Source organism: Capra hircus, chromosome 22 (genome assembly GCF_001704415.2).
Source record: "Capra hircus breed San Clemente chromosome 22, ASM170441v1, whole genome shotgun sequence".
NCBI classification, from domain to species: Eukaryota; Metazoa; Chordata; class Mammalia; order Artiodactyla; family Bovidae; genus Capra; species Capra hircus.
Genome location: NC_030829.1, coordinates 49,552,210 through 49,579,584, shown reverse-complemented (window position 1 = coordinate 49,579,584; position 27,375 = coordinate 49,552,210). Strand labels below are relative to the sequence as shown.

Sequence of the window (27,375 nt, the reverse complement as noted above, 5' to 3'; positions counted from 1 at the left end):
TCAGCTGCCTGTGTTTTGTTCACCTGCATATCCAAGAGACCTCAAATTCAGCATGCTTATCTGAAATTTTGGCCACCTGATGCAAAGACCTGACTCATTTGAAAAGACCCTGATGCTGGGGAAGATTAAAGGCAGGAGGAGAAGGGAATGGCAAAGGATGAGATGACTCAATGGACATGAGTTTGAGTAAACTCCGGGAGTTGGTGATGGACAGGGGGGCCTGGCGTGCTGCAGTTGATGGGGTTGCAGAGTCACACACGACTGAGCGACTGAACTGAACTGATCTGAAATTTATATCTTCCTCCTTGTACCTTCTCTGGTCGACACTACCACATTTGATTAACTGCTCCATCTGGTCAGCTTTGTCATCTACATATACCTCACAACCTTTCACCTTTTTTCAGCCCCAGAACAGCGTTGTAGCTTGCCAGGGCTGCTCTTCTCTGTCTTTAGAGTGTGTTCTATGTCACAAGCCTGCCTTCCACACAGCAGCTGAAGTGATCATGCTAAAAACTTATGAGATCAACATTGCTTCTCATAGTTTAAGTTTCAGAGCTCTTGTAAGGCCCATAATGGGGTTTTCCAAGCTTGTTAATCCTGACAACCAACTGAGACCGTTTTAGAAATACAAATTCTTGGACCCTCTCCAGAAGTCCTCCCCTTTAGAGATTCTGATCCAGATCTGGGATGGGGCACAGGAATCTGCACTTTTAATAAGCTGGGAGGCACACCTTGTTAACAGCCAAGGGGGACAACCCTCACCTGTAACCCACACTGTGGGCTTGTCCTCTCTGCATTGCCCAACACGCCCCAGCTCTCCAATGCCCTCTTCCACTTCCCCACCATCAAGCTGCCCTGCACACTTCTCCTGGAATCCCCTTCTCTTCCTCTCTAACTTTCCCTTACCAATGCGCAGAGTCTAGCAGTATTGCCAGAATGTGCCCCAGTATCTCATTCGGGCAGCCTGTCTTCAGCCCATTGGAGCTTATCACCCCATTTCTGTGCGGTTAATTATAGAATTCTCACATTGTGTTGTCATTTTTGTTCTGTGTCTCTTTCTCCCAGTAGACTCAGAGCCTTGAGGACAGGGACCATTTTATTTCCCCATTACCATCCTCTTGCTTAGTTTCTGGAACATGGTAGGGGTTCATGAATGCTTGTTGAAAGACTAAAAAGGAGAGAGGGAGGTTGGAGAGAACTCTTGAATTGTACTAGGAGGCATAAAAAAGTTCTTTGGAGCCCTGATGTGTCTCAGGCACATGTGGTGGTTAGGAGGAAGGCCTAAGTAGGGAGGATTCCTGCTCCTGTTCCTTCTCTCTGCCTCTGATTCAACCAAAGTAGCTCTATTATTTAATTTTTCATGTGTTGGTGAATAGTGTAAGACCTTGTTGAAAAGAAGGGAAAAGTTGGTACTAAAAGTAAATTTGAAAACTGCAGTACTGATTTACCTTAATGAAATCCCTTTATGCATCTCTACTCTCTGTGATTTAGAATGAAGTGGGAAAACTTGAAGAACTTGAGAAATAAAGCCAAGAATCTAAATTGGAAACTGCAACTGTGAGGCAAGATTAGAGATTTCCTAATCTGTTGGGTTGTGTCATATAGTATGGCCTTGGGGCCACTTGCTGCTTTCAAGCACCTGGGGAGTTATCATGAGAGAGATGCTAAGTGGTTGGCATTCATTTCCAAAGAGGCCAATGAGAAGAAGTGTGAAGATTACATTGAAAGAGCTGTGAGAATTCCTCTGAATTTATTTGAGGTGCGTGCTTGTATTTCCAAAGCAGTCTTCAGGAAATAGCCTCCCTAAGGAGTAAGATTTTGTCCCTGCCTCAGCACGTGGCACAGACTACCTCCTCATTGTTCGTCATCAGACATTTGCTGTGGGGATGCATGAATTACCATCAATGGAAAAGTGTGTGAAATGCACTACCACCCAGGAATTAGGACTCTCATAAAAGCAAATGATCTTGAAATTAAGACTCTATTAGACTTGCCACAGATTCAAATTATGGATTTCATTTGTAAGAACTTGCTCAATAATATGAAATTAATGTAGCTTAATATGCTGTTCATGCATAGCTCATCACAAAGACAAGTAAATGTGGAACAGTTCTCTCATACCACTGCTTATTAAAGAATCCGAATTTAACCGTCTCTCTTTTTTTTTTTTCCTCTTGAAAGAATTAAGATTTTTTTTACCCAGAGAAAACTGACCTGTTGCTCTCATGTAGAGGTGTGGGTGTTTGTAAAGTCTCCTAAATAAATTTTACTCTTTTGGCCACGGTTCCTTTCCCACTTTTAGGATATATGAGGAGTTGTGCCTCTCATTGGCAAATAGATTCACTCAGCGTTTATCAAATTGTATCCATACAGATTCCATGGTCTTATGCAGAGGCAGGTTGTGGGGTCAGAGGTCACCTGTCCCATTGATACTTCAACACATAATATCATTTCAAGACTCTGAGAAGTCCTGGGAGACAGAAACCTAACTGTGTTTAACGCCATATGTCCCAGCAATATTGACCACTTCTTTTGCAGAAGAGCTGTTGCCAAATTAGGAAACATTGGATAAATATTTGCCTTCAAATAGTTTGAATGTTAACAGAAAGTGCCATTTATCTATCATACCCATTGGTGAAGTCAGCAAAATAGGAAATAATTTGATTTATACCTAGGGCTCTTTGAAATGAAAAAAAAAAGTCATTTTGACTCTCACAAATTGTGAAGATACATTATTTTCTTATGGTTAAATAATAACCCAATGTGTGGATATACTCCATGTTTTATTCAGCCATTCATTTGTTGGTAGATATTTTGGTTGTTTTCATCTTTTGGCTATTATGAAAAATGCTGCTGTGAATGTTCATGTGGTTTTTTGTGTGGCCATATATTTTCAATTCCTCTTGTAAATATATACTGAGGAGAGGAATTGGTAGATCCTACGTTAAACTATGTTTAACCTTTTGAGAAATCACTAAATTGTGTTCCAAAGTGCCTATGTCATTTTACATTCCCACTAGCATTGTATGATGGTTCCAGTTTCTCCATCTTCTTGCCAACACTTGGTATTATCTGTTTGATTAAAGTCATTCTGCTGCTGCTGCTGCTAAGTCGCTTCAGTCGTGTTGTGACCCCATACACGGCAGCCCACCAGGCTCCCCCATCCCTGGGATTCTCCAGGCAAGAACACTGGAGTGGGTTGCCATTTCCTTCTCCAATGCATGAAAGTGAAAAGTGAAAGTGAAGTCGCTCAGTCGTGTCCAACTCTTTGCGACCCCATGGACTGCAGCCCACCAGGCTTCTCCATCCATGGGATTTTCCAGGCAAGGGTACTGGAGTTGGGGTGCCATTGCCTTCTCCGAAAGTCATTCTAGTAGAAGTGAAATAGTGCCTTCATTGTGGTTTTAATTTGCATTTCCCTAATGGCTAATAATGTTGGACACCTTTTCGTATCTTTATTGGCTCTTTGTTCATCTTCTAAACAGAAATGTCCATTTAAGTTCTTTTATTATTGAGTTGTAAGAGTTCTTTATAAATTCTGTCTACAAACCTGTATCAGATATATTATTTGAAAATATTTTCTTTCATTCAGTGAGTTATCTTTCCCTTTCTTGATGATGTCCTTTTTAAAGGAATTTTAAAATTACTTATTTATTTATTTTTGGCTGCACTGGATTTTTGTGGTTGAACGCGGGCTTTCTCTAGTTGCAGCGAGTGGGGGCTACTCTCCAGCTGTGGTCCATGGGTTTCTCATTGCGGTGGCTTCTGTTGTGGTTCCCAGGCTCTAGAGCACAGACTCAGTAGTTAGGACATGTGAGCTTAGTTACTGCACAACATGTGGAGTCTTCCTGGACCAGGGATCCATGTCCCCTGCTTCTCTTGAGCTTATTTGCCATCCCTGTATATTCTTTGATGAAAGGTATGTTCAGACTTTTTGTCCATCTTTGAGTTGTTACTTATTGAGTTCTGAGATTACTTTATATGTTCTCAATACAGTGCTTTCTTAGAATAGTTTGTAAATATTTTCGCCCAGTCTATAGCTTGTTTTTTCATTTTCTTAGCAGTGTCTTTCAAAGAGAATATGATTTTAACTTTGGTTAAGTCCAATTTATTATTTTGTTTTGATTCATAATATTTGCTTAATAATCTAAGTTCACAAAGATTTTTCTGCTGTGTGTTCAATATAGAAAAACAAATGTGAACAAGATACACAAAGGTACTTGTCTCATTTTTCTTGTGTGTATTCTTATAGTTTTTAGCCCTTAATATTTAGGTCTATGATAAATTCAAGTTAATTTCTTGGAGGCAGGGATCATGGTTCAGTTTCTTTATATGGATTGTTCAGCACCATTTTTGAAACTGCTGTTCTCCCTCACTGAATTTTGATACTGAAAAGCAATTGAATGTATATGTGTTACCACATTTTTAAACAAAGATCTCCCTCACCCCAACATGCCCATTTAACTGAAAGCTTATCACTTCCACATCTTCATCTCTTCAAAGAGTGGTCTAGACTCACTGTTTCTGCTTCCTTCTTTCTTACTCTCACACTAAGCCTCTTTATCATTCCACAAAAAGGGTTCTTGCCAGAATCACCAGTGATCTCTGTTATGACATCCAGTGGATACTGTTTTTTTGTTGTCTCATGTGATCCTCCCGCCTCCTTTTCAGATACTTCTTTCCCTAACTAATATAGCATCCCACCACTCTTCTTATTTTTCTTCTGTTTTTATTTTTGATCCCTCGTGTCTACTCTGCAAGTTCTTCTTCTACCTATTTCTTTTATGTCAGTGTTTCTCCAGATTGTCCAGAGCCCCTTCTCCCTCTCATTCTGTGCATGCAACCTACTATTCCCATCTAATTCCCTGGCTTAAGAATCTCAAATTTACATCTGACCCAGATCTTTTCTGAACTTCATGTCTGCCCATTTAGCTGCCTACCAGGACCATGAGCTCTAGGAAGAAAAGTGCCCTGTATACATTTGTGTTCATATTTGTATTCCTGTGCTTAGCACAGAGAACTTAATGACTATTCGTTGGCTAAATGAACGAAGGAATAAGTGAACAAGTTAAGCCACCTGTGCATTTGATAGAGCATATCTTTGGTTCTAGTCCAGTGCTTCAGTATCGGCCCTTCTACTGATACCTGACGCATGCAGTGAGTGCGTGACGCCGGGCACGGGAGAAGCAAGTACTTTTAGAACCACATACTTTGTGTTTGCTATGACTCAGGTTTCCTGCCACAATTGACAGAGAACCTTGGGATGCTGAGATAGGAATGAGGCCCTAGGCACGGGCAGGAAAGAGGTAAGAGAGCAGGGAGACATTGCTCCAGATGTTGCAAACACTGTTTCTAACATTTTTCAATTCAATAATTTCCTTCAAGAATTAACCTATATTGTTTGAGAAATAAAATATATTAATGGCCCTATTGAATTCTGTGTACATCTTTATAATGACCATACATTATTTCTTTTTTTACTTTTCACCCAAGCTTTTGTAAGTCCCTGTAACATTTTTTCTTCACTCTAAAATGATTCTCAAAAAGTTATGCAGTAAGATGTAAACTGGGTAATGTAGACTCTTTCAGACCTAGTGTTATGAATCTTTTTGTGATGATCTGAGTGTTCACATCAAAGAATGTGTTTGCTTCTTATGGGCTTATTATTATGGCAGAGCTTTGAGGGTATTTGGGAAGAATAGAAGACAGGGTCCTCATTGCTGCCCTCGGGGAACACACGCCTTTAGGGAGAGAAAAGCCATAACTGGCAAGTAGACAGCAGCATCTCTGACACAGTTTGTTGTGTCTGTTGCATGCTGCTTGGCAAGAAAGATAGTCTCCTGCCACTAGACATGTACTTTTGGCCTTGCTTATCTCTAATGGGCTGTCCTGAAAGTGTCTAGGGTCTCTTTGTGAATGCCCTTTTTATTTGTTCTGGAGCATGCAGTCCCTTACATTTCTCTGTCTCTCTCTCTCCTACATTTCAGTGAGCGGTTTCTGGTGAGACTGAACAAGAATGGTGGGCCAAGGAACCCAGAGAAGATAGAACGAATGTGTGCCCTTTTTACAGTATGTGCAAATTCTCTTTCCCTTCTCTGCTGTTGACTCTAACTAGGGTCCTGTTATGTGGATATTGTTGCCCTGGAAACAAGCACTAATTCTTACTTCCCTACACACTGGTGAGAATAGAATTTGATTTATGTGTCTATCAGGTTTTAATGAAATATTTAAGAAAACTGAAATAAGCTGCAGTTTTTAATTGAATTTATTTAAAAAAATACAACAAATACCTCTTACTGATGTACATTTTAGATGCAATTTAATATAGTAGACATGTAAAACTTGAGAACAGTCTTTCTTTCTATTCTTCTTCAAGACCACTGGGGATTTCTCTGATGTGTAAGTTTCTCTCAAGGCATCCACCAAACTTACAGCTTTGCAGTTTTTTTAATTAAAAAAAAAAGAGTTTATCAAAAGAGAGACAGACTAAATAGCCCTCCTCTTTCAGACACTAAACAAAGTCTTTTCATGCCATGATCCATACTTTAGCTTTTTCTAAATAACCATGCTGTTATTTGTGCTCTCTGAGATCATGGATCCATCAGCTCAGAGAAGGCTTGGTAGCCTGCTTATTGAAAAGTATTAAGCCTCACAGTACCATATTGTCTTTTGTATTCTTCAAGTTGATTCTGATTTACTATTTTTTTTACCCAGTTATGAAACTTAAGTGCCCGGCCTTATTTATTTCAGTTAATTTATTTGCTTAAGAAGAAAAGACTGTCACAATTTTCAACCACTTTTGACTGTCATAGATTCTTTGGTATGTTTCAGTGATAGTGAGATACATCAAAACTCATTGAGTGCAGGGAGGTTTGATGGTGTCACAGTGCCCCTGCCCTTGTGTGTAGTACATGGTTGATGGGTAGGTAAAAGTCAGGTGTCTCAAACCTTAACAGTGTACCTCAAACACAAGTGGGATTTATCTAGGACTCTGATATGTGACTTTCTCTGAAAGATAAAATTGGATTTGTTTACCTGAATTTTTTGTTCATTTACTACATTACTGCAGAATCAAAAGCCACTCTACAGGGATAACTTGTATTGAAAGTACTCCAGATGTACAGAAAGATTTATAAATCTAGCTAAGCTAAAATGAAGTTTTGTACATTCTTGAGCTTAGCATTCAAAGCTTAGGAGATAGTACAGGAAGAGAAAGCAAGAAAAGCAGACACATGAAGATGGCTAAGGGAACTGAGACCTTTTAGCCTGGAAAGATCAGTGCTCTGTCTTCAGTAGGAGAAGAACAAGGGAAAGAGTCCCAGTTGCAGGTAGTGGGATGTAGGTTGGAATATTGGAGAAGAGTGTGTGACGTGAGAGCACCTGAACAACACGGAGCTGCTTCTCTGGGGCCGTCTGTCTGAAACAGGATTAGGATGAGATGAGACACCCATCTGTCTAGAATGTCTCAGTAACCTTAGGAGTCTTTTTTAGGTCCTGATTCTCTAATATTGTTTGGTTAAAGCAGCAAAAGAAGTTAGCGATTCCTTGTTCCTTGGCATTGTGGGAACAGAGGGGTGTGTGTGTGTGTGTGTGTGTGTGTGTGTGTGTGTGTGTGCATGTGCATGCATGCTGTCCTTGAATATGATGAGTGCAGTCCTTGTCTCTTGAAAAATGAACTTAATTATGAAGATATTTGAAGGTAATTACAGTAAATCAAAATTTTCATTTAGCATTTTAATTATCTGTATGGGCCCAGAGGCCTAAGCTGTAGCTCCAGCTTTATAAATCAGAGATGCGTATAACACATAGGATGTGTTCTTACTCTGCCACAATGGGAAGGCGCAAGGTTGCTAAAAATATCTACTTTTATACTTCCCCTTGAAGTACAGCCCTGGATTTTTTTTTTTAAGATACTAAAAAAAAGAAAATGATTTGAGAAATTGTTTTCAAAGCCCAGAAGAGTTTTGAGCAAGATTGTCTCAACCAGGGTTTTCATGTTTTACTTTAAGCTTATATGAAATAATAATTTTGACAGAAACCATTTTCTGATTATCCAAGGCTTGAGTTCCTCCTGTGGGCCAAAGGATTTTTCCAGATTGGTATCTGTGTTAACAGAGTTTCAGCGGAAACGCAAGAAAATGCAGCTACATCTGTGGTCCATGCCAAACTGTTAGCTTATTTTAACATTAGGAAAAGGGGATCGTACAAATGGAGCGCTTTTGTAGGATTACTTAAGCTTACCTCAGAGCCGTATTACAGACAGTCATGTTTATCTATACACAGTCTTGCTCTTGGTAAATCCTGTATTTTTCTGACCATGTTAGATTTCAGAGCTTCCTGTGCAGGGAGAATCTGATCCAAGAAGGAAATGTTTCATACATTTATGATTGTCTAATCCAGTGAAGACTTTGATGACTTTCATGATTAACAGTAGCTGTGTGGTATGAGTACAAGAGCGCATGTCTGTGTATTCCACAACCCCGCGGACTGTAGTCTGCTAAGCTCCTCTGTCCGTGGGATTCTCCAGGCAAGAATACTGGAGTGGGTTGCCATTTCCTCCTCCAGGGGATCTTCCCACCCAGGGATCGAGCCTGCGTCTCTTTTGTCTCCTGCATTGGCAAACGGGTTCTTTACCAGTAGCGCCACCTGGGAAGCCCAGACATCCAATGCCTTACACACAGTGCCTGGCAAATACTAATCATTTGTTACATAAATAAATTAATAATGCTTATTTTCTATTATATTTTGAGTGACCAACTCAGAGAATAAACTTGTATCGTTTTCCCTGCTTTAGGTGGCATTACATTTTTTCCATTTATTTATACTCTTTCACATTTCAAAATAGAATTTTAGGTAGTGATTTCTTGGAATTAAGAATGGATTTAATTATTAGCATAATAACATCATTTATTAAAATATTGCCTCCTTTTATGCAGCATAAGAATGAATGAATTGGCTGTGTTTTATATTTGTAAATCCCATTGTCTCTTCAGAAAAAGGGTAGTCCAGGCATAGGAAAGTAAACTGACTTTTCCATGTTTCAAATGGAACTTTAGTAACTGAGCCAAGATGCTGATCCCTGAGTCAGTGTCATTTCTACCCACCAGGTGGTTGGGAACCAGCTATTTCAGTTATGTAGGATAGGAGGGTATGATCCAGTGAGTATATCTAAATTCAAACCCTGCTCACCAGATGAATGGTGGATGAGTCACCTCTCTTCCTATCTTGGTTTTTCAGCCCTTATGACATGGATAGACACACTTGGTACTTAGTATCAAGAGAGTGTATGTTTAGTATCAGAGAGTGTATGTTTAATAACTTTATGATAAAGTGTTTAACCTTGCTCTTATGTTTAATATCATAGCTATTATTGACAATGAAATTATGTGGAACTCAGCAAATAATTATACCTAAAATATTTTCTGCTACTGATTATCATCATTTTATTTTTATCGACCTCAAATAAATACCACAGAGAGTTCTGGGTACCATATACAAAATGGTCAGAAAGAACCCCTACCCAGCCACTCAGAAAATACCATAAATTATATTTTCGGCTTTATTTTCTTCACCTGAACAGAATCAAGGGAGAGGTCCCATGCTCTTGGGTACAACCCGTCTGGTTAGTATTTGGTCATCTTTGGTAACTGGCTTGAATTCTCTAAGTATGTTAAGATTTATAATTATACCAGTTCTTTGATAGTTTGGATTAATAAAATCCAGGCTGTGTAGAAGGTCAGTTTACTTTGAAATGTGATCTTTCAGTAATAGGTATGTTTCAATTCCCATAAAATGGTAATTCATTTTTTAATTTCATTATTTGTTATGTAGTAGCCATCTTAATATTTGTCAAAATATATAGTACTGTTTTGAAGATATCACTTTAAAGGAGTTATTAAAATGGAGTCTGAAACATCATTTTTCAATATTAAAAGATAACTTTCATGCAAAACTATATCTTTGTGATTCCAGAGATACCAATTTATGTTGAATTGTTTTGTAACCCATTTCATTGTAAGTGTATTTCATTATTCCATCAAGAATTTGGCAAAATATTATGACCATCTAAAATCTAAAAGTTTCAGTTTCAACATTACGTGTTACTTTCTAAGGCCTCCTTTTCTTTCATATGTTCAGGACCACTCAACAGGGCAGAGCTGGGATTATGCTGAAGCAAGCAAAGCGCAGGATCCTGAGAAGGAGACCTTAAATTTTGTCACTTAGATGCCTTGCTTGCCTCAGCATAGACCTAACTCTGCCACAGGGTGTAAACATACAGCAAACATGGTGGTTCTGGATTCTGAGCTCATGCACAGTCATGACTGCTGCTTGATCGTTTGTTTTACTGCCTTACTGAAAAGAGACAAGCATCTGGGACTAATCAAAGGATGAGAGATGAGAAGGAAATGGAACTAAGGGAACTCTTCCTGGAAGCAAAAGGGAAATCATGGGAAACTGTCCCATTAAAATAGAGGTTACCCCTTCAGCCATCATTCATAACAACGGCTGGGAGTGAGCAGGGAGTTAATAACCTGGTGAAAGTCAGAAACAATGTATATTAAAGGGAGTTTATTACTTCAAGTATAATGTGTTAAAGTGTGAAAAATACTCTATTTCAAAATGTGTTCTCAACATAAATAATGCATAAAATTATTTTTATTAATGTAACTCCAGTTTTAAAAGTGTCTAATTAAAAGAAGCCATTAAAATTTTCCAGATAAAATTCCTTTCACTTTATACTTCAGCATAAATTATATATATATATAAATTAAGAAACAGGAGATCTAATTATTGAGGTTTCACTAAAACCAAAGTAGTCTCTTTTCAAGGGAACATATCTAGTGTGTGGGCAACAGAATGAATATACAATTAATAGAGAGTAGACTTTCAGAATTTGTCGTTAATGAGCCTTTTGGTGTTTTCCCTTTTTTCTACATTGGGAATTTCTTTTGTTACAAACTGTTGTTACATGATTTTAGAATAAACATGGATAAGCCAATGTCATGAAGATTTCTGATGTGAGAACTTTTAGAGATAGGTTGTCTAAATAAGAGCTGAAAAAATACTGTCAATGTAATAAACTTCCAAAGACATTTAAGATATACAAACTTTGACTATAGGAATCTTATAAACACTTAGCTTCTTTGTGCTTAAACCCCTTCTCCCATCTATAACACATGCTAAAAGCGGCAAAAGCAATCATTATGAGGTTCAAAGTTTAATTTTAATTATTTTCTGTGTATTCATTGCCTTACTTTACTTACTTTTTCTCTTTTCTTAGGATCTGAGCAGCAAGGATATGAAGAGAGATTTATATATAGTTGCCCATGTGATACGAATAGGTACGGTCGGCTTTATCCAGTCCACCTGACTGAGACCAGCCCAACTTGGGATAAGTATCTACTGTTTGACCTCTGTCTTCTCCTGAGCACTTACCTTTTAATTCAGATCTCAGGATTAACTCCAGCTTGTATTGTAGCTGTACCTTAAGTTTAGCTGCTAGTAATGGCTGAACTTGATAGAAATGAAAGCATTTTCAGCTCCCTGTTTGTTTTTGGACCCATATTTTTTGAAGTGGTCTTTTTTTTTTTAATAACATTTGCTCCATCTAATGTTCTGCCTCTGATCAGCCCTCTACCTCAGGGATCTTATAATGGGTTGCCAACTTAACAGGTAGTGAATAGCCTTTGCTGTGTTTTGTATCCGAAAGTATGTGTCTGTGCTATTTTTTCACAAAATTAAAGTTACCATTATTACTACATGAGACGGATGGTATCTCCCTTCTACCTGATCCAAGATTTTTGCTCCCTGTGGTTTGTTTGCCCAGTCTTATTTCAGGTTTATGACATAATTTGGGGCCAATGCCTGACCAACTCCTCCTTCATAGGTTTGAGTTCTGGCATATCTTGTTCAGCCAACAAAACAGCTCTTTTGCTGTACTGCTTTTTGTTTCGCTGTATTTTGCCTTTTGTTTTGCTGTGTATAATAAAGCATCTGTTGAGGTTCCAGTTGCGCATTTGCAAGTCCTCTTGCCCCTGTAAGCACAGCCTTGGTAAGCAGGACAAGCGAGCTCCCATACGGCTCTTGCCCCTGCAGTGGTTCAGGAGCAGCTTTGGATGGAAGAACAGTATATTGTCCTCCTTATCTGTGAACGCATAGCTTGTACCTGGCAGCTACAATACTAAATTGTGTATCCTTCATATACCCAAGAAGTTTAAATCTGTTAGCACTTTGGTTTTTCTAAGAAATTCATGAAATCACTGTTTCATTCTCATATGATTAAAAAAAGGACTGTTAGTGTTGAGACAGATTAGTAAGGAATGTGGTGCAAGGGAGAAGCACTGGCCAAGGGCCTGTTGTCATTCCTCTACATGAATATCCTTGCATCCTTGGATGGCTCCCTTCATCTTTAGTCTTCCAATTTAGAGGATCTCTAAGGTGCCTATAGCTCTGGCATCCTTGAATGATAGTTCAGTGATGCCTTAGAGAAGCACGGAGTTCCCAGTCTTGACTGGTGTTTTCTGCTGTGCCTCAGGCCGGATGCTCCTGAATGACTCCAAGAAGGGCCCTGCTCACCTGCACTACCGGCGACCATATGGCTGTGCGGTCCTCAGCGTCCTGGATGTCCTGCAGTCACTCACAGAGTTAAAGGAAGAAAAGGATTTTGTTCTTAAGGTTTACACGTGAGTAATGAACATCAGAAATATTGATGATCTGCAGCATAAGACATCCCAGCGTTGCCCCTGAGAGCAGAAGCTCTCAAGCTTTGCTGGACACAAACTCACTGGGATATGTAGGACAGGGAGTTTTTGGAAAATGCAAAGATTTCCATCTAAGGTTTGGGATGGGGCCAGGCAACTGCATTTTTAATAAGCTCCCTGGGTACTTCTGAAGCAGCTGAACTTGGAACTGTCTATCCTGAAGTAAAAGTCTGATACACTTTTCCTCTTCTCTCCGGGACTAGCCAGCCTTAGTATGTGTTTACAGGAAGCTAATAATCTAATTTCTCCTGTGTTTCGGCTGTAAAAGACTCCTCTGTGTCTAATGCTTGCCCACCAGCTGTTGTAAGTAAGCTGGCTGCTGATGTAAATTGCTTCAGAGAATGATCACGAGTCAGGTTGCCCTGTCCTAGAAAAAAAGCCAGTTTCTCTGAGGAGCTGAGGCTTTACTCTTCATTTTTGCCACTACCGATCTGTAAGTCACCAGCCAGGCATGGCATTATTTTCAGTGTTCAGCAGCCAAGGGCTCTGCCTTACAGAGGCAGTGCATCTCCTCCTGACTCTTACTAAGCAATATAAAATAAAAACAAAGAGTAGTAGTACAGAATCCAAGCATATCTGTCTTTGCTTATACAGACTTAGGCATGAATCACGGGCTTCCCTGGTGGCGCTAGTGGCAAAAAACCCACCTGCAGTGCAGGAGACATAAGAGATAGGGGTTTGATCCCTGGGTCTACATGATTCCCTGGAGGAGGGCTTGGCAACCCACTCTGGTATTCTTGCCTGGAGAATCCCATGGACAGAGGAGCCCGGTGGGCTGAAGTCCATGGGTCACGAAAAGCCAGACGTGACTGAAGCGACTTAGCATGCATGCAGGCGTGAATCATAGTGCTGAAAACATGATCAGTTGTGGGTTTAGTGAGTTTCTTTTCCTTCCAGAATATTAATGTTTTTATGAAGTAAATGGAAACGTAGCCAGAGTAGGAAAAAAGCATTCTTTTTTAAATTTTTACTGGAGTATAGTTGCTTTACAATATTGTGTTAGTTTCTGCTGTACAGCAAAGTGAATCAGTTATACGTATACATATATCCATTCATTTTTAGATTTCCTTCCCATTTAGGTCACCGCAGAACATTGAGTAGAATTCCCTGTGCTATACAGTAGGTTTCCATTAGTTACCTGTTTTTTACACCGTAGTGTATATGTGTCTATTCCAGTCTCCCAGTTCATCCCACTCCCCTTCTCCTCTCGGTATTCATACATTTGTGTCTCTATATCTGCTTTGCAGATAAGTTCATCTATACCATTTTTTTAGATTCCACACATAAGCGATACTATACGTATTTGTTTTTCTCTCCTTGACTTACTTCATTCTGTATGACAGTCTCTAGGTCTGTCTGCATGCATGCTCAGTCACTTCAGTTGTGTCCAATTCTTTGCAACCCGATGGACTATAGCCCACCAGGCTCCTCTGTCCCTGGAATTCTCCAGGCGAGAATACTGGAGTGGGTTGCCATGCCCTGCTCCAGGGCATCTTCCCCACCCAGGGATCAAATTTGCATCTCCTGCATTGCAGGTGTATTCTTCACCCACTAAGCCACCTGGGAAGCCCCCTAGGTCTATCTACATCTCTGTAAATGGCACTGTTTCATCCCTTTTATGGCTGAGTAATATTCCATTGTATATATATGGAACACATCTTCTTTATCCGTTCCTCTGTTGATAACATTTAGATTGCTTCCATGTAACTATTGTAAATAGTGCTGCAGTGAACATTAGAGTCCATATATCTCTTTGAATTATGGTTTTCTCTGGGTATATGCCCAGGAGTGGGATTGCTGGGTCATAGGCAGATCTATTTTTAATTTTTCAAGGAACCTCCATACTCTTCTCCATGGTGGTTGTGCCAATTTACATTCCCACCAACAATGTAAGAGGGTTCCCTTTTCTCCATACTCTCTTCAGCATTTATTGTTTGTGGATTTTTTGATGATTGCCATTCTGACCAATGCGAGCTGATACCTCATTGTGGTTTTGATTTGCATTTCTCTGATAATTAATGATGTTGAGCATCTTTTCATGTGTTTGTTGGCTATATGTACATATTCTTTAGAGAAATGTCTGTTTGGATCTTCCATCCATTTTTTTCATTGAGATGTTTGTTTTTTTAATATTGAGCTGTGTGAGCTGTTTGTATATTTTGGAGATTAATCTCGTTGGTTGCTTCATTTGCAAATATTTTCTCCCATTCTGAGGGTTGCCTTTTCATTTTATTTATGGTTTCCTTTGCTGTGCATAAGCTTTTGAGTTTATTTAGGTCCTGTTTGTTTATTTTTGTTTTTATTTTCATTACTTTAGGAAGTCGGTCAAAAAAGATCTTGCTGTGATTTTATGTCAAAATGAGTTTTTAAAGCAAGTGTATGTCTGTGAAAATTTCTTTTTTTTTAAATTTATTATTATTTTTTAAATTTTTATTTTTACTTTATTTTGCTTTACAATACTGTATTGGTTTTGCCATACATTGACATGAATCCTCTTTTGGTTTTAACCCAAAATTTTTTTTCAAATTAAATCTAATATTGTCAATCACCAGGTTAATATATCTTCACCATATTTGTGGGAATTTTTCCGTACTATCTATTATATCTGAATCAGGCATGAAGTGAACTTAATTCACAATTTTGCTTAATTTGGGCCTCTGTATAATCAACTACAGTCTATTAATTTGAAAATAATACTGTATTACCTGTTTGCCTTAAGTTGTGTTTTGTTCAGTGATGTGTACTTGATGGGATGAGGATCTTCCTCTGAAATAACTTACAAAGGAAATTTTGGTGGGTTTTCTCTTCCTTTCATGCATCAGTCATAGCCTTTCTCCATTTATAGAATCTCTTCATTGATGGGTAGTGGGACCTGGTTCTTGATAAAGCTTCCTCCCTTTGAAAAGGACTAAATGTTAATCCAAAATCATCATCATTATCATCTTACTCCACTCTGTCCAAGGGCAGGGAGTTTATAGATAGCACTCCAGAGTTGCATCTCTTTGCATATATCAGCTGTTCCTTGCTTCTGTGCAAATTTTCATTGTTGAAAGGGGCTTGCACAGCGCTTCTCTTGAAATCATGCTGTCAAGCTTAATTGGCCTAATTCCTTCAAAAACAAGAGCTTTCAGTACCAACATGTCACTTTTCAAGAAGTGGGATTCTTGTGTAACTTATTCTTAGCTCCTTGCTCTGAGCTGTGCCTATTATATCAGTTCTAAAAAGCCAAAGAAAGATTTTTTTTAAAACAGAGAAGATAGTTTTTAAATAAATTTTTGAAGGAGTAATAGAGTTAAAATGTAGGATAGGTTTTCTACTTGACAGTGTTAACAGACTTTCAAAGACACGTCCATGTTTGTGAAATAATCAATTTTGTGCACGGTATGGAATTCCTCTAGGATTAGTGTTTTAAATCCACATCAGCACAGTGAATTCAGCCCTCAGGAAAAATAATATTTTCCAGTAAGTTTTAGAGGATATATTTGGTAGACTGAATTGGAAGCTTGAAGGTTTTACTGATTCTGATTGTACTTTAGCTTTTGCTAGGACTGAAGTTTGCAAGGATTAAAAAAAAAAACCTCTTGTACAGTTTTAATCAGTGAATTGGCAAAATGCATCATTAGTTGTTGACATTCTCATCATTTCCTGTTATTCAGAGTCAGCCTCAAGCCCTGTACTTCTTTTGCCATGATCACTGCTCTGGCTTTATAGATGTTTAATATCATGTGTGTTAGGAAGGCAACACATCCTTTTAAAAAAATCAGAACAAGAAGCTGAGGTGTAAAAACTAGGTCACTTTTCAATGAACCAGAAACCTTAAAAATCACAAATGAATAACCACTGTGTGAAGTTTATTCTGATATAGACATCATGTTTCCTCCTGTCCAGAGAGGCAGGGGTTGCAGGGAAACACAAGGCTTTCTGAATCTGGAGCCTAGGACGGGAAAGGAGAGAATGCCAAGGAGCATTGAGATGGGGTGGGGGTTGTCCATAGATAGTACATTTGATCAACGCAAGACATCTCTGAATATGTGATGACCACTCTCCAACTTCGCACTGAAAAAAGTTCAAACCTTTTTAGGCCAACTTTAATGAAATAGATAAATAACTACTTAGATAAAATATTAAATTTATCACTTTAGTCATATTTTAAATCATATTAAATGTATATAACACATTATGTGCTCAATCACAGATGTGCAATTGAGGAGTATTACTATTACTTATTCCCTGGGGCTTCCCAGGTGGCGCTAGTAATAAAGAACCCATCTACCAATGCAGGAGACCTAAGAGAAGTGAGTTTGATACCTGAGTCAGGAAGATCCCCTGAAGGAGTGCATGGCAACCCACTCCAATATTCTTCCCTGGAGAATCCCGCGGATAGAGGAGCCTGGCAGGCTATTGTCCATAGGGTTGCAAAGAATTAGACTGAAGTGACTTAGCACAGCATGCACACTTATTCCCCACTCACAGTTTATGAGGTTTTTTTTTTTAACTTTCTATTTTATATTGGAGAATAGCACTTATATGCAGAATCTAAAAAGAAATGAACTCATTTATGAAATAGAAACAGACTCACAGACTTAGAGAATGAACTTACAATTACTGGAGGAAGGGTGGGGGAAAGGACAGTTAGGGAGTTTGGTATTGACATGGACACATTGCTATATTTAAATATATAATCAACAAGGACCTATTGTTTAGCATAGGGAACTCTGAGGGGAGTTTGGGGAAGAAGGGATACATGGGCATGTATAGCTGAGCTGCTTTGTTGTCCACCTGAAACTATCACAACATTCCCCAAACTCCCCTCATATCCTGGCTGCCACATAACATTGAGCAGAGTTCCCTGTGCTATACAGTAGGTCCTTGTTGATTACATATTTAAATATAGCAATGTGTCCATGTCAATACCAAACTCCCTAACTGTCCTTTCCCCCCACCCTTCCCCCAGTAACTGTAAGTTCAGTCTCTGAGTCTGTGAGTCTGTTTCTGTTTCATAAATGAGTTCCTTTCTTTTTAGATTCTGCATATAAGTGATATCATAATGATATTTCTCTTTCTCTGACTTATTTCAATTAGTATGATAATCTCTGGGCAGATTCATATTGCTGCAAATGACATTATTTTATTCTTTTTGATGGCTTAGTAATATTCCTGTGTGTGTGTGTGTGTGTGTGTGTGTACACCATATATGTACTGTATCTTCTCTATCCATTCATCTATTGATGGACATGTGGGTTGCTTCCATGTCTTGGCTGTTGTTCAAAGTGCTGCTGTGAACACTGGGCTGCATGTGTCTTTTTGGGTTAGAGCGCTCCCAAGGCATATGCCCAGGTGTGGGACTATAGGATCTGATGGAAGCTGTATGTTTTGTTTCTTAAGGAACCCCCATACCGTTTTCCATAATGGCTGTACCAATTTACAGTCCCACCAACAGTGTAGGAAGATTCTCTTTTCTCTTCACCCTCTCCAACATTTACTGTTTGTAGAATTTTTGATGATGGCAGTTCTGTCTGGTGTGAGGTGATACCTCCTTGTAGTTTTGATTTGCACGTCTTTAATAATTAGTGACTTTGAGCATCTTTTCATGTGCCTGTTGGCCATCCGTAAAATCCCTGGACATGTAGTGGTGAAGTGCCACGTCATTGCCTGTGCTGGTTATCTCCTCTGTGGGGAAGGTGTGCCACAGAGGCACACAGACCTCTTTTGGATTACAGTCCCTTGTGTGTTTTATGATTGAGGACAAACCATCGACATCATTAATCATGCTCTAAATATTAACTTGATTGGATACAACATAATCATGCTTCATTATAATCATAACTCATTTGGTTAATAAATGCTTACATTTTTTTTTCCTTAGAGAATATGCTAGTGATTGGTTAAAATATGCTGATGACTCTGCATCCACTGAGTTTCAGATGATTTGGGTAGTTTCCTTGGCATTCTAGAAAGGAAGAGAGTCGAAAGGCCAGTTAAGAGGTGACTGCACTGGTCTGAAAGAGAGACGATAATGGCTGAACCAGGGCCATGAAGAAGAGAGGTCATTTGTGACAGATTTTAACAAAGCTTCATGAGCTAGTGGATTCTACTCAGAAGCAATCTCTCAGAGCAGACAGGTGGATAGGAAACGCCAAGCTGTCTTGTAGCCATGCAGGTCAAGAGCTTAGCAGCGTGTCTGGGCTGGAGACACTGCGTTGGGTCTTGGCAGCTTTTGGTGTTGGTTGAAACCATGGGAGCAGGTGAGATAGCCCAGAAAGCTTATATGGTAGGAAGGAAATGGGCTGCAAATGCAGAGCTCTGAAGGCCACTGATAGTTAAGGGGTGTACAAAGGGAGAAGAATATGAGGGGCAAGCCCTCAAGTGTCTGGCATCTGAATTGGGTGTATTGGCTGGAAAGGTAGATGTCAGTGAAGTAATACACATTGTCACTATTGATGTGGTTGGTAAAGCACCAGCTTCAGTATATTGCCAAAGAGCCGGTGAGTATTTTATTGGAGAAGCACTGAAATTATACCACCCATTGAGAGAGGAAGTTAATTTACAAAACTCTTTTTGGTTTTGTTTATTATAGGAATTCTTTTGTTTCTGTGTGTGTACTTTATACCTGTATATTTGAGATGTATAATGTGTTACTTTGATGTATTTATATTTTGTAATATGTTTGTTGGTGAAGCGATATTTATCATGTTGTGTTATTATAGTACAATATCATTGTCTGTATGCGTCATACCGTGCATTAGTCAGGACTCTTACTTTGAAGTGAGGTGGGGGAGTACACTATTTCTGACAAACTGTAGTCAGATTTCTGTTACAGAAAGGACTACTGATCTTGTAAAGCTAGAAAGCGACAGGAGTCTGACTGCAAGACTAGTCTGGGTCCTCACCAGCTGGGCACTTCTCTGGTGTGGTGGCTGATTGGAAGAGATGCGATCGTATGCATGTCAGACATGGGGGGCGCGGTGCGCTGCTGCCAGCACCTCTCACTTCTGACTTCCCACTGAGCTGTTCATCACAAGTGATCGTTCTAAAGAACACTGTCTCCCTTCCTCTCCTTGGAAGGCATTTTGTGAGCAGAAGTTATCCTCACAGCTCTGGACTGTGAGAACCTTGTCTCTCACACTTCTTTGCAACATCTCTGAGCAAGTGAGGCTTGTTTATACTGACTGACAAGTCAGAAGAGCTACTGGTTAGAAAAAAATTAGTCTAGTGACCAACCTCCTTTATCTCTGAATGGTCTCTATACAAAGTCTTTTATTTAGAAACCAGTTGTGCTTCATTCACACCACTGGATGGCACATGATAGAACTCTCGCTGGAGTTTCCACTTGGAAGTGGCTGTGCCGGACTACACACTTCTAAGTAACCGTGGAAAGATCTTGTGGGTTTTCCTTTGTGCATAAGCTATGTTTTATGGGGTCAGTGGTTCTTCCTGTCTAACAGGAGAAAGGAGGGGCTGAGGCTATGAAGACCCCCAGTGTCCCATGGAATTTCCAAGAGATGGCCCTAATCTCATTTCAGTTGTTTCATCAATGTGTCTACTTTCAGATGAGCAATCCCTTCCTAGCCTCTGTTCCTAAGCTGTACCAAATGGTTGTGTGACTGCAGCTTTCTTGGACATGTTCTTTAGAGGGGAAGACTCTAAAAATGTCAGAAATTAGCAGAGGTGCAGGTCTGTTCCTCCATTCTCTCTTTTCTTCCACTCCTGAAATTCCTAGGAAAGAACTTTATTCTTACATATTTAGGCATCCAGACTTCACTCTAAGGCCTCCTTCCCCTTGACTACAGAAGAGTTCACAGCAAACCAAGCCCGCTACTCTCTTAAACTTTTCTTCTTAGCTTGATCTGGCTAAAATAAAACCACGGGCAAATATGCACATTGCCCTGAGGTTAGCAGGATTTTTCTCTGAGTCCATTATAGTGACAGTTGAATGACAGTATAAAGCCAATGCAAGACATGGAAGTTTCTAAACAGCAGTACTTGTTGAGAGGAACTGTTCTTTTCCTCTGTCGGGAACTTTCCTCTAGTGCCTAGTTGCAAGTATGTGTCAGGAACTAACAAAGAAAAAATTGGTCACTCAGGAAAGTGCTACTTCAGACAAAAGGATATTTTGCTACTTAGAGATATTTGCAGAGGTTAGTTTTAGAGTTTCTACTCTTTCCCCAAATGTGAATCTTCTGTGTGCCTTCCAAGAAAACAGGCCTTGTCTAATTTAGTAAAATGTAAGTTCATTTCTTTTTTTTAATGTATTTTAATTTTTAAATTTTTATTGAAGTATAATTTACAATGTTGCATTAGTTTCTGCTGTACAACCAAATGAATTAGCCATGCTTATACATATATCTACTCTCTTCCAAACTCCATTTACATATAGGTAATTACAGAGCACCAAATAGAGTTCCCTGTGCTATACAGTAGGTTATTTGTTTGTTTTTTTTAAATTTTATTTTATTTTACTTTACAATACTGTATTAGTTTTGCCATACATCAACATGAATCCATCTGACAGGTAGGAAAGTATTGTTGCACATTGAACATCAGACCAGATGTTTAAAACTCTTGATTGTCATAATGCCTGTCCTTCTGTTACAGGTGCAACAACGAGAGTGAGTGGTCCCAGATCCATGAGAATATCATCCGCAAGTCCAGCGCCAAGTACTCTGCCCCCAGTGCCAGTCACGGTAAGGTGCTTCTCTCACTAGAAGACTTTGTGTTGCGTTTGCAATTGCTTATCATACACACCTTAGTTTATTTGTGCTGATCAGTTGCCAGATATAAAGTTGTTTCCTACAGACATTTATTCTCCTTTTCAGGCAGTTTCTATTTCCTTGTGTGATGATTTGAAACCTTCTCTAATTATTAATACTTCTTTTAAAAAAAATTTTATTGGAGTATAGTTGATTTACTGGAGAAGGCAATGACACCCCACTCCAGTACTCTTGCCTGGAAACTCCCATGGACAGAGGAGCCTGGTGGCCTGCAGTCCATGGGGTCCCAAAGAGTCAGACACGACTAAGCAACTTCACTTTCACTTTTCACTTTCATGCATTGGAGAAGGAAATGGCAACCCATTCCAGCATTCTTGTCTGGAGAATCCCAGGGACGGGGGAGCCTGGTGGGCTGCCGTCTATGGGGTCACACAGAGTCGGACACAACTGAAGCGACTTAGCAGCAGCAGCAGCAGCAGCAGCAGTTGGTTTACAGTGTTGTGTTAGTTTTAGGTTTACAGCAAAGTGAATCAGTTGTACATATACATATAGGCACGCTTTTAAAAATTCTTTTCCCATTTAGGTCATTACAGATGTATTGCGTGGAGTTCCTTATGCTATACAGAAGGTCCTTATTGGTTTTTTATTTTATATATAGTGATGTGTATGTCAATCCCAATCTTTCCTTTCCCTCCTAGGATCCATGTTTGTTTTCTACATCTGTGACTATTTCTGTTTTGTAAATAAGTTCATTTGTATCATTTTTTTAGTCTCCACATATAAGTAGTATTATATAATATTTGTCGTTCTCTATCTGACTTATTTCACTTAGTACGGTAATCTCTAGGTTTATTCATGTTGCTGTAAATGGCATCATTTTATTCTTCTTTTGACTAATATTCCATTATACATATGTACCAAACTTTTTTATCCATTCTTCTGTCAGTGGACATTGCTTACAGGTCTTGGCTGTTGTAAACCGTGCTGCAGTGAACATTTAGGTGCGTGTATCCTTTCAGATTGTGCTTTTCTCCGGATATATGCCCAGGAGTGGGATTTCTAGACCATATGATAGTCCCGTTTTTTAGTTTTTTAAGGAACCTCCATATTGTTCTCCACAATGGCTGTACCAGTTTACGTTCCCATCAACAGTACAGGAGGGTTTTATTTTTTCCACACCCTCTCCAGTATTTGTAGACTTTTTGATGATGGCCATTCTGATTGGTGTGAGTGGTGAATACCTTGTTGTAGTTTTGATTTGCATTTCTCTGATAATCAGTGATGTTGAGCGTCTTTTCATGTGTTTTTTTGGCCATTACTTCTGACCATAGTGCATTTTCTGCTCTTTCTGTGGTGAATTCCTTGTGCTTTGATAGGTAACTTGAGTTGCAGTTCGAATCCAGAGTGAACAAAAGTGTTGCAGGGTTTGTCACATTGTGAAGTCTGTGTTTTCCTGAACAAAGACTACATACCCTGCACCCCCCCAAAAAAAGACACATATTAATATCACTTTTCAGTGTTGGCATCACCAAGGAAGCCTGACTAATGAGAATCAATGATTAGTCTGCCATTATCAGTCATTTGGAAACTGAAATAGAAAATCTTTATTTCAAAGCAGCTTTCATCTTAGTTCAACTTCTCCTTTTTTTTCCTGCCTTTATTTAAAAACTGTGTTTAATATGTATCTAAATCTTGGTGTAATTGTACATGTTAGCATTAATTCTAAACTGAATATGAAATGTTTGATTAAATTAGAAGCACTGTTTAAAAATCTATAAGACCTCCTGAATAGATATTTTTCCAAAGAAGACATACAGATGGCCAACAGACACATGAAAAGATGCTCAATATCATTAATCATCAGAGAAATGCAGGTTAAAACCACAATGATATATCACCACAAACCTGTCAAAATGGCTGTTGTCAAAAAGGACACAAATAACAAACGTTAGCAAGGCTGTGGAGAAAATGGAACCCTCATATCCTGTTGGTGTAAATGTAAATTGGTGTAGCCTCTGTGGAAAACAGTACGGAGGATTCTCAAAAAACTGAAAACAGACATATGACCCCACAGTTTCACTGCTGGGTATATATCTGAAAAAAATTTAAATGCTATTTTGAAAAGATGCTCGCACCCCAGTGTTCATAGAAGCATGATTTATAATTACCAAAGTATGAAAGCAACCTGTGTCCATCACCAGATGAATGGATAAAGAAGATGTAGTGGCCATGTATAAGAGAATAGTACTGAACCTTAAAAAAGAATGAAATTTTGCCATTTGCAGCTGCATAGGTGGAGTTGAAGGGTATTAGCCAAGTGACAAAAGTTAGAGAAAGACGGAATACTTCATGATATCACTTACATGTGGAATCTAAAATGTAAAACAAACTAGTAAATATAACAGAAAAGAAACAGACTCAGATATAGAGAACAAGGTCTTGCTTTCCAGTGGGGAGAGGGACATGGGGAGGGGTGAGGCACCAAGAGGCACAAACCACTGTGCATGAAATAAACACACTACAGCGGTATATCAACACAGAGCATATGGCCAATATTTTATGATAACTACAGAAAGAACATACCTTTGAAAGCTGAGAATCACTCTGTTGTACACCTGATACTTACATAATATTATACATCTACTGCACCTCAATTACATATAAATAAAAACATGTGAACTTTTAATATACTCTTGAAGATAACTATCACATTTATATAGAACCATGTTTCTCCAGATAATTTTTACCTTGAAAGTATTTCATAACTTCTTTTATATAACCTTCTTTGTTTTAATGTTATAAACCTGTTATAAATACAAAGTTGCCCTTGAAAGTGAAAGTCAATCAAGTCATGTCTGACTCTTTGTGACCCCATGGACTATACAGTCCATGGAATTCTCTAGACCAGAATACTGGAGTGGGTAGCCTTTCCCTTCTCCAGGGGATCTTCCCAACCCAAGGATTGAACCCAAGTCTTCCACATTGTGGGCAGATTCTTTACCAGCTGAGCCACAAGGGAAGCCCAAGAATACTGGAGTGAGTAGCCTGTCCCTTCTCCAGAGGATCTTCCTGACCCAGAAATCAAACTGAGGTGTCCTGCCTTGCAGGCAGATTCTTTATCAACTGAGCTATCAGGGAATCCCCCAAGTTGCTCTTAAATGACAGTGTAAAGCCACTGCAAGGCATGGCAGTTCTTAGAGTTGTTGAGAAGAACCTCTATCAAGGTCAGCATATTTTCAGCTAGGAGGGTCCTCAGAGCAGTTCCAACCCAGAGGCTATAAAGTTTGAGATGCTCAGCTGGGAGTACTTGAATTCTCTAAAACTCTGTAGCGTGGGGCTCCTCAGGGCCTCTCTCACTGGTTTTAAGAGCCTGTTTTTCCTCACACGTGCCTGGATGCCAAGGAGCTACATACACGCAGTGTGCTGGAAGGTAAAGGGAGTTCATATCCCTCACCTAAAGCCGGACTAAAGCAAGAACCTTACTTTTTAACAAGACAAGTTGCAATTTGGAAGACTGTTCATGCCAATATTTATAGTGTTCTTTGCTGTATTCATGTATTTTATTTATAAAAAGCTACCCTTGGCTACAAGTTCTGAAGCTATGGTGTATTTAAAACATGGAAAACATTTTAAAAGAGGGATAGCGGTAATAATACATTAAAAGAAACAACCAAAAAGCAGTTTCCACCATCACCTAACAAGGTTAGAATGCTGAATTTTGTCTTCCTTCCCAGAATGACCAAAGTTTCCATGCCATTGTCAGTGTCTTATGATTTTTGTCCATGACTCACAGACACTGGCCATGTAAACAGTGTTAGAAAAGCACCCCGCCCTCTGTGCTGGGAGCACCATAGGCTTCAGAGAGCCTCAGTTAGGACGGCCCTACTGAGGGCAGGTCTTCTTGCAATTGTGGAAAACCCGGGAGGAGAAATAGGCTGCTTTTCTTTGGAGTGTGTGTCTAACTGCATCTTGGCCAGGCTTAACTTGGAAGCTGTTTTGAAATCATGTTTCAACTCCCTCATTGAGTAAATGAAGAAACTGAAGCTCGATCAGATACTTTAGTGGCTAAACCAGGGAGCCCAGGTTTCGGGATGCTCGGGAGCAGACAGGAGGGCACCTTGATCTCCCAGATCTCAGTCTGAGTTTTAATAGAATAGTCCTCTGGGTTTTTGAGATGGTTTTGACTTAGATTCTTTTAGGTTTCTGGAATATCTCTTCAGAATAATGTATACTTTCTGCCTCAAAACTTTTCTCAAGAAAAATGCTGAATTTTGCACATTTTTCTCTGGGGGGGGGAAAAAAACTCTTTATGTGTTTTCTAGAGTAGAAGTGTGATTCTGAGTTTAAAAAAAATGCTTTTGTTTTTGTAGGTCTTATCATTTCTCTGCAGCTTCTTCGTGGAGACATGGAACAGATTAGGAGAGAAAATCCCATGATATTTAATAGGGGATTGGCAATTACAAGAAAATTGGGATTTCCTGATGTCATCATGCCAGGTAGGCAGAACCTCTTGGGGCTGGGGTGGGAGAAGGGTTAGGAGAACGGAGTTTGGTGCTCCCCTTGTGAGCAGGTGGCAAACCACACTATGAGGAGCCCGGCAGCCATCGACAGCCTCTGCAGCCAGAGTCAGGGTGCTGACTGCAGTCTGCAGCCAGTGGCTCCTCTGGCTCTTGTTGGCATTTGTTCTTTTCCGGAAGCCCCCACATATCTTCACCAGGGCAACACAGCACAGTCTGGCTCTTGAACCTTTTTGTCTCCTGTGGGGACTGGATGTTAGGAATCAACACAGAGCTCCTCACAGGGATGCCTTTTTTACACTCTTCCCTTCAGTTACATATCTTAGAAGAGAATCTCCCCATAAGAACATCCTCTTCAAGGAAAATAATGCCTGTAGTGTCAGTGAATCTGGTTCATGTAGGAGTAGCAGATATATTTGTATCAGAAAAATGAATCATAACAATGAAAACACCATACCATATCAGGGAAACGGATTGGTAAAATGGTATAGGTTAGGCAGTGTGAATAGTACCACCTGGCCAGAAATTGTCCTAACCCCTTTCACCTAATGCTCGATGGAGAGCCAGGGCAGAAAGTGGGAATGCATCGGCTCTCAAGTGTGGTTCCAGCAGGTTAATCCAAAACTCATGCTTCCTAGTGAGGCAGATGTGGGTCAAGCTAGAGCAGTGGATCCAAACAGGCCATCAGAAACAGGGGGCTGTGGGGAATGAGGGAAGGATAGAGGCGTGGCTCTGATGGATGGGAGGCAGTCTGGGACCAGAGTAGATGGGAACAAGAAGGAAGGAAGAACAAGGAAATAGCTCCTTGTCTGGATGAATTACAGGAGGCATGACCCTACCTTTTCCATTGAGTTTCATTCAGTGTTCTGCTAAAAGCTTATTCACTTTTTTTTTTAAAGAGCCAAGCCAGGCTAGACTGAACTGATAGTGACCAGTCTAAATAATCACCTCTTTGGAATTCTCCATGGTCCTGAAAACTCCTCTTATTGGAAATACATGCCAGCATATACCCAGGGGAGAGTATGGCCTGAGCATACAGAAGGCTGTGTGATGGATTCCAGCTGTCCTTCCGCTCCCCACATTATGCCCAGACTTGCTTTCTGTCGCTTTTATTCTCTCTCCATAGACACTGTGACTGCAGAGCAAGCTGCTGTGAACAGCCTTTGTCTCTTGCTCATGCACACAGGAGGATCTTTTGAGTGACAGTCCTAGGCCATTTAATCAATTCCTTGTCAATTCTGTGTTTATTTTTAAATGTTTAGAAGACTCCATGCTTATGAAAGGCCCTCATCTAGTTGTTGTGGAGAGTGATGTCCTCCACAGGACATGTCTCCCATCCTGTCCTGACAGTGTTTCTCAGCCCTCTGTGACCCTAGTAATCAGGAG

General features: G+C 39.6%; 1 protein-coding gene across 7 annotated transcripts in view; it reads left to right on the top strand.

The window, feature by feature from the left end:
- The window catches only part of DOCK3 (dedicator of cytokinesis 3), a 301,031-nt gene that overhangs the window by 186,199 nt on the left and 87,457 nt on the right, over positions 1–27,375 (top strand). For all 7 annotated transcript variants that reach the window (XM_018038221.1, XM_018038220.1, XM_018038222.1 and 4 more), the window contains exons 10-14: positions 5,988–6,069; positions 11,282–11,342; positions 12,536–12,683; positions 21,357–21,445; positions 25,843–25,968. In XM_018038221.1, the coding sequence (XP_017893710.1) occupies positions 5,988–6,069; positions 11,282–11,342; positions 12,536–12,683; positions 21,357–21,445; positions 25,843–25,968 (506 nt within the window). The remainder of the gene's footprint in view (positions 1–5,987; positions 6,070–11,281; positions 11,343–12,535; positions 12,684–21,356; positions 21,446–25,842; positions 25,969–27,375) is intronic.